The following is a 14,516-nucleotide window of genomic DNA, read 5'->3' on the forward strand; positions in this document are numbered from 1 at the left end:
GGTGTCTCAGCAACGCATTTTCTTTATTGGTGAGCATTTTCAGGCGCCTGATCGCCACTTTTGACCCTCGGGCTGCCAGTCTTCTGACTCTTTGTGGACAAACAATCGACAAGCTTCTAAGGCGTGTCTGGTTGCACCAGGTACAATCTATCGAGCACCTCTTGTTTCGTCTTCTCAGAGGATAGCGTGGTCGTTTGGCTGACTACTGTTGCTAACAAATACAGCGGGATTTCCGTGCACATTGGCTCAGACAGCCGCGAATAAAGCAAAAATAATATGAGTCCGTACACTTCACCCATGAACGAAATCGAAAGACTGTGAAGACCCTAGATTGCTCTGCTGATTCAAGAGTGATACATATTAACGCTCCCTGTTTTCAAACAGATACTAAATATGATTTTTCGTTATATTTAATGTAAAACTTTCCGTATTGCTCGACTAGAAGCCTTACGAAATTCCATCATATCTGCCGCGGGGCCGCCGTAGCTTTGCGCTTTGAGGAAGCGTAAGTTAGGTCATCGACTTTTCGTTTTTAAAAAGTACGAGCTTAGGGATCGCAATCCGCTAACTTTAAGAGTAATTATTGCCTTCACCCAAGGCTAATTAACTCTTCTTCGTTTGAATCCAAAACTGACTTTATTTTTTTTTATCTGCGGCAAAGCCGCCTAATTTTAAATGTATAGATTTTTCTAAATATGTACAGTAAAATCTATATACATGTATAACTACTGGCTATCCAGCCCTGTACCGTATTCCTTGTCTGGGTGTGGTCACACTATGCCTATCTGGTGTGACACACACCCCTGTTACCAGGGTATGTGCAACCCCCGTTACAATGACCCTGATAACTCCAAACTTTTATAAGTGTAACACAAATTAAATACAAATGTATATCACGCACTTTAACAAATATGATACAAATTTGAATCTTCCATTTCTTAAGTGTAACATTCTGACATCATAAGATTGAGTTCAAGTATCTTTTATTTGGATTGAATAAATATATTCTAATTTGATTGGATAATAATGTGAGAGTACAATACTATCTCAAGTTCAGGGTCATGGAGCTGGAAAATGCGCTCAAGACGGACGCGCTGATAGCTTTTACTCAGTCGATTAAAAATATTATGGATCCATCACCTTCAAGCCATCGCAAAGTGCTTCTAGCGGTTGATTCATCTCAGTTGGTTATTTTCGAATTACTAGCTTACGGCTCAGGAGGAAATGAGTTTTATGATAAATTAGGTATCTCTCGCTTGCTAAGTGTGCAGCTTCAGACTGGTGATCCAGTGCAGCTGCAGCGACAATTGGGTATTTTTGATCAGTTGCAGTTAAATCGAGGAGATGACAACAAGACACAGGACATTGTTGTAATAGCCCCGCCGTTACCTACAGTTGCCAAGCGTGTGGCGGACGCCCTGCGTCCTCTAGAGCTTGTGGTAACTCGACGTTGCGCCGTACTTTGGCTTCCAGCAGCTACGTCTGATGTTACTTTGGAAATGGAGCGACAAGGCGTTGCAGGTTATATTCGCCAGGCCAATTTGGATTTAGGTCTGATCCCTGTGGACCGTGGTGTCGCGGCCTTGTGCCATGATAGCATCTTTGGCGAGCTCTACGTAAAGGGAGATAGTAGATCCTTATCGACTGTCGTCAAGAGTATACTGGCAACTGAAAAACACACGGGACGCAGAATAGCCGATATTACGTGTCATGGCTTCTTTGCTGAACGAGCCAAAAAGATGCTCGAGCTGGCTCATGGAGAGCAACAAAAGATTAGATTGAGTCAAATTACCGCTGAAAGTGAAGAAGCAGCTGATATCAACACAGTTGTGAATAAATTGGTAATTATTGACCGTATGGAAGATCCCTTGTCCATGCTGCTAACGCCAATGACGTATGAAGGTTTGCTGGATGCATTAGTTGGAGTTAATCATGGCGTTGTTACTTATGAAAAGGAAGTAGAAGAAATGTCGAATGAAGAGGGACATGATAGCGTTGGCAGCATGAAAATAGAGTCCACATCGACAACAAAGACGCAAAAGGTGGTGCTCAATCATCTTGACGCGCTCTTTGACGAGATCCGTGACGTCAACTTTAATTTAGTATCAAATCAGCTGGTGGACGTAGCCAAAGACTTGGCAACCGAAGTGCGCGGTGGATCTTCAGCATCAAATGCCGGTTTTCCAAAGGATAGCCAAGCTGAGTTTCAAAAGGTGAAGGCTTTGCTGGCAAAAGCACCTCATTTGGTGAAGAAAAAGCGATCGTTAGCCCACCATTTGCAGCTCGTTCAACGTGTCCGTGATCTGAGTACGCAACTTGCTCTTCGTGGTTGTGTGGAGACTGAAATGACTATGATGAGCGCCGGACCAAGGGTCTCATCCGCTGGAGCGAAAAGTGTAGACAATTTTCTGGAAGAAGCCATTTTGCGTGAACCTCCGTTAAATCTCTACGATGTTGTCAAGTTGCTCTGTCTTTGCTCCCTTGTTCGTGGAAAATTCAAACCAGAAACTTTAGCGTGGTATCGCCAGCAGCTTTGCCACACCTATGGACACCAGGTGTTGCCACTACTCGTACAACTGGAAAAAATGGATTTACTGTCTGTAGAGAATCGTTTTGACTTTCCAAAAAAGCGCAAACAATTTTCACTGATGCGAGGTGTGCTAGATGATGAGGGTACGAGATATCCGACAGACATTCACTTCATGTTTCCGTACACGGGATACGCACCCCTAAGCATTCGTTTGTTGCAAGAATCACTTGGGATGAAATACAAAACGCTGGCCAAGGATTCGACGTCTTCATTGCTGAATCCAGGCATTGGAAGTGAAAACGAATTTAGTAGTCATAACAGTATATCAAGTGAAGCGTCTACGAACTTCAATGTTAATAGCGGTGGAAATCGAACGAATGTACTCGTCTACTACGTCGGTGGTGTTACAGTTGCTGAGCTGACAGCATTCCGATTTCTAAATCAAAAACAGAGCGAATTTAGCTTCTTCATCGCTGCTACGTCCATTTGCAATGGTAGTCGTCTACTGCGGGCTATCTATTAAGCATATAATGTAAAGCCTTACTGGAACGTTGGAATTTCTTGGCTGATTATGCGTCAATTCATGTCAAGGAAAATTATTTCACAAGAACCATCTACTTGTGCTCAATACCGCAGATCTTGAGGAGTATGGGATGCACTAGAAACGTTTTTCTCTCAATTGCTATTTCAACGGAAATTGGATCAATCAATACGAATGTCATTTTTGGTGTATGACAGAGTTCACGCCTAGCCAACTTTACAGATTAGTGATCCCTTTGTGCCTGCATGATTTCTAAAATGAAAAGGTTGGATGGAAGGTTGGATGGATAGTAGTCAAATGTACCTGCTAGTGATTTGTCACTGCTAAAGTCAAACACTTTATTGAGATTTATCAATGCATACAATAGGTTGACACATACACTGCTCATCTGAGACACTAGAGAGCATCAACAAGTTGATTTTCGACATCGTGGATGAGGCTCCATTAATGCGACTGACAGCTATTTCACGAGAAATAGTCAGTTTGTCTAACCAGCATGCTGTATCTTAACAATCAGAGGACCCTTGATCTGAAGTATAGAGGCCACGTTGTAAGTATAGCTCTTGGGATTTTCCTTCGTCGTAAAGTGGTATTTACTCATCATGTAAGCGGTCACGGTTTTCATCTCAAGCATCGCAAAACGCATGCCTAAACACGTGCGTGGTCCAGCATGAAAGGATACAAATTGGAACGCCGATACTGGACGGATAACCCGCTCGCCTGTCCACGGATCTTGCATCAGCCATCGCTCTGGCTTAAATTTAGATGCATCATGGCCCCAAACGCTTTTCATGCGACCGAGCGTATAGGACGGAATATAAACGCGCGTTCCTTTTTTCAAAAAAGTGCCGTCAACGAGCGTCGTATCACGATTCGCCTCTTTTGCATTTAGCGGTACGACTGGATTCAGTCTTAAATTCTCACGCAATACGGCTTCCAGATACACGAGACCATCCACATCGTCCATGGTCGGTACGTATGTGGGATCACTAAATAATTGGGGCAGTTTCTCACGTAATTCAAGGCGCAAGTTTATTTCGACCTGTGGGTTCCGATTTAACATGACAATGAGCCATGACAAAGACCAAGCTGTCGTGTCCACGCCGGCCAGAAGCACTACGACAGCAATATCCCGTAAAACCTTGGCATTAATTTCAACATCGTCCGCACCATTCAATACGTCTTGAGCATCTAGAAATAATGATACGACATCTTTCGTTGTCCGTAGACGTCGCGGGGATGACTTGTCACTTGCGGTATTCAAATTGAGCTTGCGTTTCATATTCTTGTTGATAATTTTAAAGACTGTCTTTTCGAACGTCGCCACATCTTCCGCCAACTCTTTCTCACTCCCGATCTTGAGTGCCCGCTTTAACTTCCATAGCCAATCCGGAGAGTGAAATCTCATCTCAATATTGTGGATCATATCATACACGGCCTTCATCAACTGCGTATGTTTTTTTCCTTCACGAGATTTGGCATGTAAGCCAAAGGAAACATCCGCAAATACATCAAAAGCAAAGTGACGCATCACGTCAGAAAAGTCGATTGGAGTTCCCGTTTGTGCCATCTCGTGAAGATTGCGGCCGAGCTCCAAAGTGTAATCATGCACGCACTCAGTGATGTTCCCTCGAAATGCCCGCATAGTGAAAAGACGACTTAGTAATTTTCGTTGAAACATCCATTGTGCACCGTCGACAGCTCCAATCCCATTACCAACCAAGTCGCGAAAGATGCTGTTCATACGCTCTCCCTTATCGAATACCTTAAACTGTGTTTGTAAAATATCTTCGAAGCATTCGATACTGCTCACCACTACAAGTGGCGGGGCGCCTAACATTTTTAATCGCCACGTGCGGCCACCAAAGATCTTGCATTGCTCGGTAATCCAGTCGTGTAGACGTGGAAGTTTCAGACTCATAAGGTCCAGCGTATTACCGAGCACAGGCAAAGTTGATGCGGGGGCCGGAAGATGACGAATGGCACGCTGACGCTCATCCGGGATGAGCAGATACACAAGGACAGCAGCCACTGCGGCCGTAGGCAGCGTAACCCACAACGAGGATAATGTTAACTTGTTCATCGAAACGTCGTATAGTTGACAACTGCATTGGTTTTGCCTTTTCGTACCAAAGTTACGACAACACGCATAGAAATTCGGAAGAAATAGTGTATGAATTGTGTTTAAATTTAAAGGAATCTGACGTCATCTAATGGCTACGATTTCTTTACGATGTTAGAAAGAGACTGATAAAGGTCTAGTCATATATAAGTGAACAACCTAGACCGGTGCAAACGTCGATACCGAGAAAAGACACGGTCATTAACAATAGAATGTAGAGTACTAGGCCCTCATATCTGAATCTACAAGATAGCTTATATCAGATCCTCATGTATCCAGTACTTAGCGGTAGGCACATGCTCTGGGAGTGGTTAGTGATACTACAAGGGCTGAACAATGCTCCAGCCACATAAAATAGATGTGTGACAGTCCAGTTTGGACATTCGCTCCGATCTAATTTGATGCTGTATTCGTTCACAGCACGACCGACCTTAAGATGCATAAGAAGCATCTCTGTGTGGTGTATACGCTGATCGTCAGCACAAATGCCTGCCAAGAAGCGTTTTTTTGCAACCAGCAAAATATCATTTGAGGAATGTGTGGTTGCAAGAATGGGGTCCGCTTTAGTCCAGAAAAATCAAGGCAATCCAGAATTGTTTCTCGCCTACCGACGTCAAAGAGCTGAGAAAGCTACTTGGTAAGACCGCGTACTTGCGGATGTACTCACGCAAGTACTCCAGATACAGTCACGTTGCCGCAAACATTAGAGAAGGATGCTGTATGGTATTAGGATGCCAGCTGCCAGCATTTATTCCAACAAAGCTTGGCGGAAGCGCCAATTCTAGAGATCTCCGATCAGAAAGACCATTCCACGTGGTATAGGATGCCAGCTGCCAGCATTTCGTCCAACACAGATTGGTAGAAGCGCCAATTCTAGCGATCGTCTATCAGAAAGACCATTCCACGTGGTATGTGATGCTAGTATTTTTGCAATTTCCTGCGCCCTAAAACAAAATGCGCTTGATGGTACAGAACGAGTTGTATGTTACCTCTACGATAGCCAAAATAAGCTGAGCACGATTATACGGCGCACGACAAGAAGTTTCTTGCCATGAAGCACACATTGGCAAAGTTTTGGGTACATCTACTTTGCAACAGATCATTTCTACGAGTCATGCGTCGTTGCGAACGGCGGTAAATGGCCCTTCCTCTTGCAAAGATAGGTGATTGTCATTCATCGCAGAACATAATTTCTCCGTAGACCAAACCAAGATGACTCATAGTGGTTGCAAATACACTGTCGCGTCAAATAGAGTTTAAGTCAACAAATGTTGATGGCACATTTAGCGCGCCATTTTCGTCACTACTAGACTAAATTCGCGGCGCATATGCACGGGACAAAGGTCTCCTGCAACGAAAGGTGTACATAATGTGTGAGAGCCGACATTCTGATGATTGCCATCCCGAATGAGGAAGAGACAGGCTCGACATCCACGTAAGAGTATGGTCCAAGCACACATGGACTCAATTGCTGATGGTGAACTTCGCCATCCACAGGAACTCGCTTAGATGGGTGTGATCTAGAAAAATCTTCCTCACAACTCGATTCGTGTGTCCCGATTGAACATTCATATGAAGTGAGACAGCTATTGACAGCGATTGACATCCTCAACCGTGTTCAAAGTCGCGGATTGACAAAATTTAGGGAAGAGACGTGAATCCCGGTCGATACCAAATTATTTTGTAAGCCGTGTAGTCGAAATGAAGTATTGACAAGCATTTGAGCACAATTATCCGCTGTGATTAATCTTAGAACAACAGCAAGGTGGAATATCTCGCTGAACGATCGACAAAAACCAGAATGTCGGTGTAGCTATGGACTTCCGTGGAAACCTTAAGACAATGTCGATTGAGACCGAGTACTCACACTGGGTGAGGGAAAAATGTTGGTAGCGTGTGAAGAGCTGGTGCTGTTTCACGCGTTGTCAGGTTGCAGCGGGGCTGCCGAGCCCCTTGCTTAGAGGAAGCTAAGCTATGGTCACCGACCTTTCGTTCTATACTAGAACCAGTACGAGTGTAGCGGTTCACAGTAAGCTACCTCCAAGAGTACCCAAAACATTATCGAGGCAAATACACTCTTCCGTTTAAAGCTGGAACTGTATTATTTGCGACAGAGCCGCCTATATCTGAAATCTTAAGTTTTCCTAGTTAAATAGTTAAACCATAGCCGTAGTGGCTTCTTGTCACGATGTAAACACCATAGTTTGATTACAACGAGTTGTGTAATCTACACCTCTGTACAGTCACACCATCTTGTGTGACCCACCCTTTCATACCAGGGTACGTGTAATCCCGTTACACAAATCTATTAGGTACAAAAATACAAGCGGAAATCGTGACCATTAAATCATCTGACTAAGCATGATATATGACATTACACGCTCTCGAAGACCACTGACCGGAGTGTCGTAAGGTCAAACATAACTCGGCATGTTCATCAAGAATGACAACCAGTCGACATGTACTGATAATCAGTAAATTTTGGCTTACACAACGTTTTTCATATAAATTAAGGTCGGATACACCAATTTGCACTGTTGACAACGCATCACTGATTTATCATTTCGGAAGAATGTTGAGATTTAGTGTGGGCAATTTCGTCCCTTTTTTAGTGTTACGAAGGTAACTCGAAAGTTACAACCAAAACTCATCGGTCCAATCCTTATATGCACTTCTTTGACAATATGTACACACTAAAACTCCCATCTACGATGAAGCCACATCCTGCTTTTTATTTGGGTTGCTTCCCCCGTACAATACCTTCAGTTCTCGAAGGTGTTCAAGAACCGACTTGCTGAAAATTTCGAGTTTCTTTAGTTACAACTGGGCCGCCCGCAGCCTACTATCCATATTCCGGATGCGATCTACGCCGCGTTGAGGACGCCCCGCTATTCATCCAATTGACGGCGAAAGCAATTGTTTGGTGGCGATCTTCTCCCGCAGATTAACCTCGAGTTGAACACGAGCAGTGGAGCCGGATCCGCCAATCCTCAGCGGAGCGAACATGAGCACGGTTTTCATGCTGAGGCCTTTCTATCTCACCCATGTCCTCATGAATAGCCCGGGCGAGTAATTGCGGATCGTGCAGGAGCTGGTGAACAATCAGGCCAGATGGTTCATAGCGTCAGTACCTACTGCGCTGGCGTGGGAATCCGCAGGTACGAGGAACCTGCCACAGATCTGATAACCATACGACATGGTCACAGCACGCGCTAGTGACCCCTGAACCAATCGACCCTTACAACAATCTAGTATTTTCTTGCGGGGTACTGACCATGGACGGATCGAATACCATCAGCATCTGTCTGTTGAGTTTGGTTCGTTATCAAAAATTCTGGTCGTTGACGAGGCTACACTTTCTCCTCGTTGTTGATGCGCGAATGGCGCGCATCAAAGGCTCGCGCCTTCTGCAGGGATGGGGCATATTCCGGAAGGAAAGTGTACGGCATTGGCGAGTTTAAAGTGGATGAAGGCGATGTTGTCTTTTCCCCGTCGGAGATGTAACGTACGTGCGTGCTTGCATATCCACCATCGACTGGGCTTGGGTTGTTCTGATCGCCAAAGGTGCACGTGGACCGGCTAATTCTTATAGCTGGACTCACCATACTTGACCAGGCAAGAAAGATCCTTCTTGTCGGCAAGTGCGCCAACGAGAAAACAAACTTCCACAACAGACGGAGGAGTACAAGATCTCTTGACTGTGTCGTACAGCACTATCGCGGCTGCGACGACTTCGGGTGTTGCGGTTCGCTTCCCTGCGTTGGGAGCTGGAATTGACGGGAGGTCTTAAGTGACGGTGCTTCGCGACATCTCACCGCAGCCTTGGAGACCTGTTTGCTCTCACGCCTTCGTCCCGTACTGCTTATGAGTCAAGCGCTTGTTCGTGCCGCTTATGGCTTAAGAAAATACTTGACCCGCGACACTGCAAGCTCTGGTATCTCCCAGAGCTCAATTGATTAATCGACTGTCTAATAAGTTCTTAGCTGTCAATAGCTTCTGTCAATACCACAATCTCTTGTAAGCAACAGGTAACCTTGTTACCTGTTGCTTACAGTTGTGTGGATCAGTTTGGTAGTAATATTCCTGAAGTATCTGCCTACTTCAGCACTTTTACTTTTCCTTATATCAGTATGATATAGCCCTCTGTATTTGCAACGAGGAGTAAAGCATGGAATACACGATTTCCTCCAGAAGGGTCGTGCAATGTATCATTTATCTGCTTGAATGTAGGATTATAACTCCTTGATTCAAGTTTTTCGCTTTTTACTTCTGTGAGGCACTCCCTCCACGCACTACTTGGTTCTGTTACGCTCTCCTGTTAGCGCAATACAAAATATTGTAGTATTAGTAAAAGAAAATAGAATGCATTATTAGTATATGTCACCATTGAATAGGCAGAGAAACTTAAGCGATGAGTTGCTTTGGAAACTCTCAATCCTGCTTCTGGGTGGAACACACGAACATAACATCTGTTTGTTGCATTATGCGGACTCTTTGACAGAGGTCGTTGAAATCTGACTATCTTAACATAAACGAGCGAAATCAAAGTGTCCAGATAATAAATCGAAATGTTTTCTTATTCTTTGACAAAATATTCGTTTTAGTACACACAATGAAAGCTGTACTACGAGGATTGGTGGGAGATTGACTTTAGGAGTTGTAGCCTCTTGTGCTTATGAACTGGTAGTCTGCAAAAGATGGTTCCGAGTTATTACAGCTCCGAATATAAAATTTCCTTACTATGTAAGACGCTGATGTCATCGTAATGTCGCTTCCAGCTACGAATTACGTGGCGCTCGTTGCTATCCACCGTCCATTCAATCAAACGAGCCCGGCGTGAAAAGCCAGGTGCACTATATGACCGTCCAAAGCCAGTACCTCCACCATAGCAAAGCTGGACGCCACTGACTAGACAGCAGTATTCATTGACATGGTCGTGTCCCACAAACGCAGCCTTGACTTCATTCATTTGGGATAATGTAGACAGTAAGCGCAAATTCATCCCTTGGTCGTGCACCCGCTCATGCTGTTCACCATTGCAACTGTCCTTCGAGTATGCAAACTCGACCAGTGGAATGTGAAAGAACATCACAGCCGGAAGCACAGATTCGATACTGCGGTGTCGCTCCGAGCGCCCAGTCTCTGATAAGTGTCGATAGTAGTCAATTTGACTTTGCTTGATCCAATCGTACTCGGAGTAGACGTACGGGTATTTATCCGTAAGTGCTGCTGCACCAGAGTCGAGAAAGTACATGCGAAAGACCGTGTCATTTTGACTTCCCCAAGCACCCGCTATAGGTGCCGACACATTGAGCATGTAGTTACCAATGCCGTCTACAATCTCTGGCCCGCCCGCCGTGTAAGAGTAACTTAGTTTAGAAACCATTTCAAGAATCTTATCTCGTGGAAAATCTCCCTCTTGGTCGTGATTACCAAAAACCATTCCATACGGAATCTTGCGGGTCTCGGCCGCTTTTGTCACGGCGTCAATAGCTTTTTTGTGAGAGGTGGGATCTAGTGCTTGTACGTTGTCACCTGTGAACGCGATAAAGTCAGGTTTTTCCAGATCCAGCAATTGCTCCATAAATTTATACGTTAGCGCCTCGGAGCAGTCCTGGCTGGTCATGCCCGTTGGTAAACTTTTTTTTCCACAGCCGACGGTCGGAAAGCCTGTGATGTGGAGGTCAGCCAATTGCAGTATTTTAAACACTAATGATGTGCTATCAGAACCATGGCGAGCGAGTATTGGTGCCTTCTGCGCTGCGACTGCTACAGCACTGAGCGTGAGCAAAGTTTTTGCTGCGGTATATATGAGACTCATTTTTGGTAGAATTTGAGAAATGGCGATTCCGGGAAAGGGCCAAGAGCAAATCTGCTTGGCCGACCTTACCGCCGTTCGTCGCAACGTTGGCTCATCAAGAAGATAAGTGAGTCCGATACTTGCTCGCTGCGTGTCAATTTCTAAGATTTGCTGCCAGATGTATTGAGCGGCACCATAGTCATCTGCTCGGACTGAACGAGTTTTAACCGTATAGATTCCACTTCGACAGCAACAAATTGGCGAGTTTAGAATTACAATTGTAGCTAAAAGTCTTATTGCATGAAGATATGTCTTTCATTAGCAAATCTACAGAAAAAACGGTGGTAAGCGTTTCTACTGATACTTCAGTTGTTGGGATTTTGATACAATTCCACATCCATGCTGGATTTTTATCGATTCAAAACTGCTGGTCCATAAAAATCGTTCATTGGGATTTGCTAAGTATCCTTCCTCTAATTATGGTCGCAAGAAAATACTTGAATTATGTTATGAATCCGCCAAATACGAATCGTGTTTTTCTATAACCGTAATCAGACCTATAGTTTATATGTTCCATCGTTTGCTCTTTTTAAAGAATATCAGACGTGGGGCGGGGAAAAATATTTATATGAAATTCAAAAACGCGTAAGTTATTGTGGGTCCGAGTCAAACTCAGAAATACAAATTTATAATGATGAAGAACAAAGAAGTATTGTGAGGTACGGTTAAGGGAAATGGTACTCTGGAAAGGAGAGGGACGTGAGAGATGTGACAGACGTGGGCTGCAAGCCTCATGATATGCAGCACGCGAGCTTATTTTCTAACAGCGGATATATTAAGATTCAGTTTATGGCTTCATTCCAAAAAATAAATGTCGAAGAAAATAGCTAACTGTCCTACTACTACTTGAGAGGCTTGATTCCTCTCCAAAGTGAAAAGTACGAAACCCTCTTCTGTTGCGTTGGTTGCAACGTGCACAAGAACACCGTCGCACTTAGAAACTATTGTTCTTAATTCGACAACGGAGTCGTGATAGATCGTTCGTAAATGTGGAACATGTTTTGCTCGACTAATTCTTCACGGGACAAAAAGCGAAATTGATAAGTGTCTGTGTTAAGCTGGTCTCAGAGAAGGTAGAATAATTGTTTGTCGGCCCAAGATCGAAGGTGACATTTGCTCGCCTGGAGGCGTCCACCAGCATTAAAATGCGCAAGCGATACACCTTCAGCAAGACCTTAAACAGTCGTTAAATTAATACCAGTTCCCGCAATGGCTTAGCGTGCAGCGTTCCGAGAGCAAGACGCGGCAAAAACACGCGTCCTCGACATAAGAGGTTGGTATGACCATACTTCTGTCCTCCGTCAAGAACAAAACAAAATTTGCTCTCATCGCCGAAATGGTGGTAAACACTCTCCCAGACTTGATTCTGTTTACCAAATTTGAGGGAGGTCTACAAACCGATGCGGCTTGTTCCAAGACCCCCCTCGTCTACACCACCCCGTCAAGGAATGCGGTGGATTCACCTCGAATGCGAGTGCAGTTTTGCCACATTGTCGATTAGAATGCGGGAGTTAGAGGGCCTTTGAGCGCAGCGGAGGCGACAGACCCCAGCCAAGCAACTAGAAAATGGGCAATCTTTTTGTCTGTATGCCGCACCGTGGACTCGCACGTATTACATTTATGTTAATACTAAACGTTTGCGCTCTTAGAGCCACCTTCTCTTTCGGTTGAAATGTATGAAGTGTGCCGGTGTTTTGTCGCGCGTATCATATACAAAATGACATCGCTTCATGGGCCAACGAAAAAAATGGCGGCCCTTAATACTGACGACTTGACCACCACAGTGGTAAGTATACGATAAGAACAGTCGCAGCGATAGTCCACGTCCTGACGGGACACCCCTGCCTCACCGCGAAACGAGAAGCTGAGCCGTTCACTGACAGGAATACGTTGTCTGCGCTTCGCCTACCCTCTGACCGAGCCACAAATTTTGCGCCCGTTCCATTCGACTATTTGTGTCGCGCCAACCCGCCGCGGAGCCTACGATGGTGCATATTGCGTTGATGACTAGATGGACCTGAATTAGGTAGCTCGAGGCACCCATTTTCAGATGTCATCACGCAGATTAATTTTTTACCACATTTTGTTTTAGTTTTTACACGTCTATGCGTGCGGACCTTTTGAAACTCATCTCACTAGCACTTTCAAACACACACTTCACAACTGTTCAGGAGTACTGCCTGTGCTTAGATCACCAATGGTCGCGTATACCGTACTCTCCAAGAAAACTGTATTTTGAATATTGATAGCTGGCGAGATGCTGGAGATTATCGCACTTAATTTGCATACTAGGGGATGAGACGATAAGTTGTGCTGAACCATCTTGACGGCGATTTACCAAAATATGTGATCTCAATTTTCACTTTGTATCAAAAAAGCTGGTGACGTAGCAAAGTGCGCGGTAACACCAAGTGCTAATTTTCACAAGAATAGCCAAACTGATTAATGGAAGAGGAGTCTTCTACTCTGCTAGCAATTTATTTCATCGGGAGAGAAAAGGACGGTAGCCTTGCAGCGTGTCTGTAAACTTAGTACGCAACTTGCAGCGCGGCTATCGTAGCTCTTTGTTTCGAGAAAGCAAAGCTAAGGTCACCGACCTTACGCTCTTTATAAGAACCAGTACATGTGCAGCGCCTCCAAGATTTCTTAAACCTTAGCCAAGGTAAGGAGACTACTCCGTTCAAAATTGAAACTGCATAAATTTGTTTTAGTTGCGGCAGAGCCACCAATATTTAAAATCTCAGGTTTTCATTATTAAAATATAGTAAACCCTACTTAAAAAGCATTAAGTACTGGCAAACCTGTCACGTTGTGGCTTCTTGTTACGGTGTAGCCACACCATTGTGTGATTACACCAACTTGTGTATTGTACGGTCACATCATCTCGTGTGGCCCGCCCTATTATACAAGGGTACGTGTATCCCCGTTACACTTCCCCCCAACAGAATTGTGAGTATTCACAATTCACTTTCAATGTCGCCTCATATCAGGCCGTGTGTCTGAGACACCATTCCGTTGTAAAGACCATCCTTGATTATTCTCCGCTCAATGATCCCTGTGTCTATGGCACGCACAACACCCAGTCTAGCTGGTTCCGAGGGCGCCCGCGAGCAAAGCCCTTCTTCTTCTACACAAAGTGCACCTCCGGACATTACGTCCGCGAGTTCACAGGAAGCACATCCCAAGTACTCGGCAACCGAGCGCCAAAGACCGCTTTGCCCCAGGCGACAAATTTCCTCGTTGAGAATTTGAAGGAAGTTGACTACGAGTCGGATACTCCTCTCCCAGCATGGATTAACGAGGGGGATGAGGTGCGCCAACGGCACGACGTGATCCCAACTCAAACCTTGCGAACATCGTGTCCGTTTCCCGACCTTTTGACCTCCGAGAAAAGTGGTTTGTTACCTGTTGGAGATGACCCCGCTCATCCTCCAGCTCATGACTTGTCAGCCATGATTTAATT

General features: G+C 44.8%; 4 protein-coding genes across 4 annotated transcripts; 2 read left to right on the plus strand and 2 right to left on the minus strand.

The window, feature by feature from the left end:
• Nucleotides 1-1,061: 1,061 nt before the first annotated feature.
• Nucleotides 1,062-3,053, plus strand: PHALS_10902 (vacuolar protein sorting-associated protein 33a-like; the record flags this gene model as incomplete). The annotated part of the gene is made up of 1 exon (XM_024726407.1): nucleotides 1,062-3,053. One exon carries the CDS (start codon nucleotides 1,062-1,064, stop codon nucleotides 3,051-3,053), a length of 1,992 nt encoding a protein of 663 aa, XP_024577087.1.
• Nucleotides 3,054-3,558: 505 nt separating this feature from the next.
• Nucleotides 3,559-5,222, minus strand: PHALS_10903 (RxLR-like protein; the record flags this gene model as incomplete). Its single annotated transcript, XM_024726408.1, has 2 exons — nucleotides 3,559-5,145; nucleotides 5,202-5,222. The coding sequence occupies 2 exons, from the start codon at nucleotides 5,220-5,222 to the stop codon at nucleotides 3,559-3,561; spliced, it is 1,608 nt and encodes a 535-aa protein (XP_024577088.1).
• Nucleotides 5,223-8,608: 3,386 nt separating this feature from the next.
• On the plus strand, nucleotides 8,609-8,983 carry PHALS_10904 (uncharacterized protein; the record flags this gene model as incomplete). The annotated part of the gene is made up of 2 exons (XM_024726409.1): nucleotides 8,609-8,698; nucleotides 8,786-8,983. The coding sequence occupies 2 exons, from the start codon at nucleotides 8,609-8,611 to the stop codon at nucleotides 8,981-8,983; spliced, it is 288 nt and encodes a 95-aa protein (XP_024577089.1).
• A 921-nt stretch (nucleotides 8,984-9,904) lies between these two features.
• On the minus strand, nucleotides 9,905-11,014 carry PHALS_10905 (purple acid phosphatase 29; the record flags this gene model as incomplete). The annotated part of the gene is made up of 1 exon (XM_024726410.1): nucleotides 9,905-11,014. One exon carries the CDS (start codon nucleotides 11,012-11,014, stop codon nucleotides 9,905-9,907), a length of 1,110 nt encoding a protein of 369 aa, XP_024577090.1.
• Between the last annotated feature and the right edge of the window lie 3,502 nt (nucleotides 11,015-14,516).

The sequence above is a fragment of the Plasmopara halstedii genome (assembly GCF_900000015.1).
Source record: "Plasmopara halstedii genome assembly, contig: Scaffold_525, whole genome shotgun sequence".
NCBI classification, from domain to species: domain Eukaryota; phylum Oomycota; class Peronosporomycetes; order Peronosporales; family Peronosporaceae; genus Plasmopara; species Plasmopara halstedii.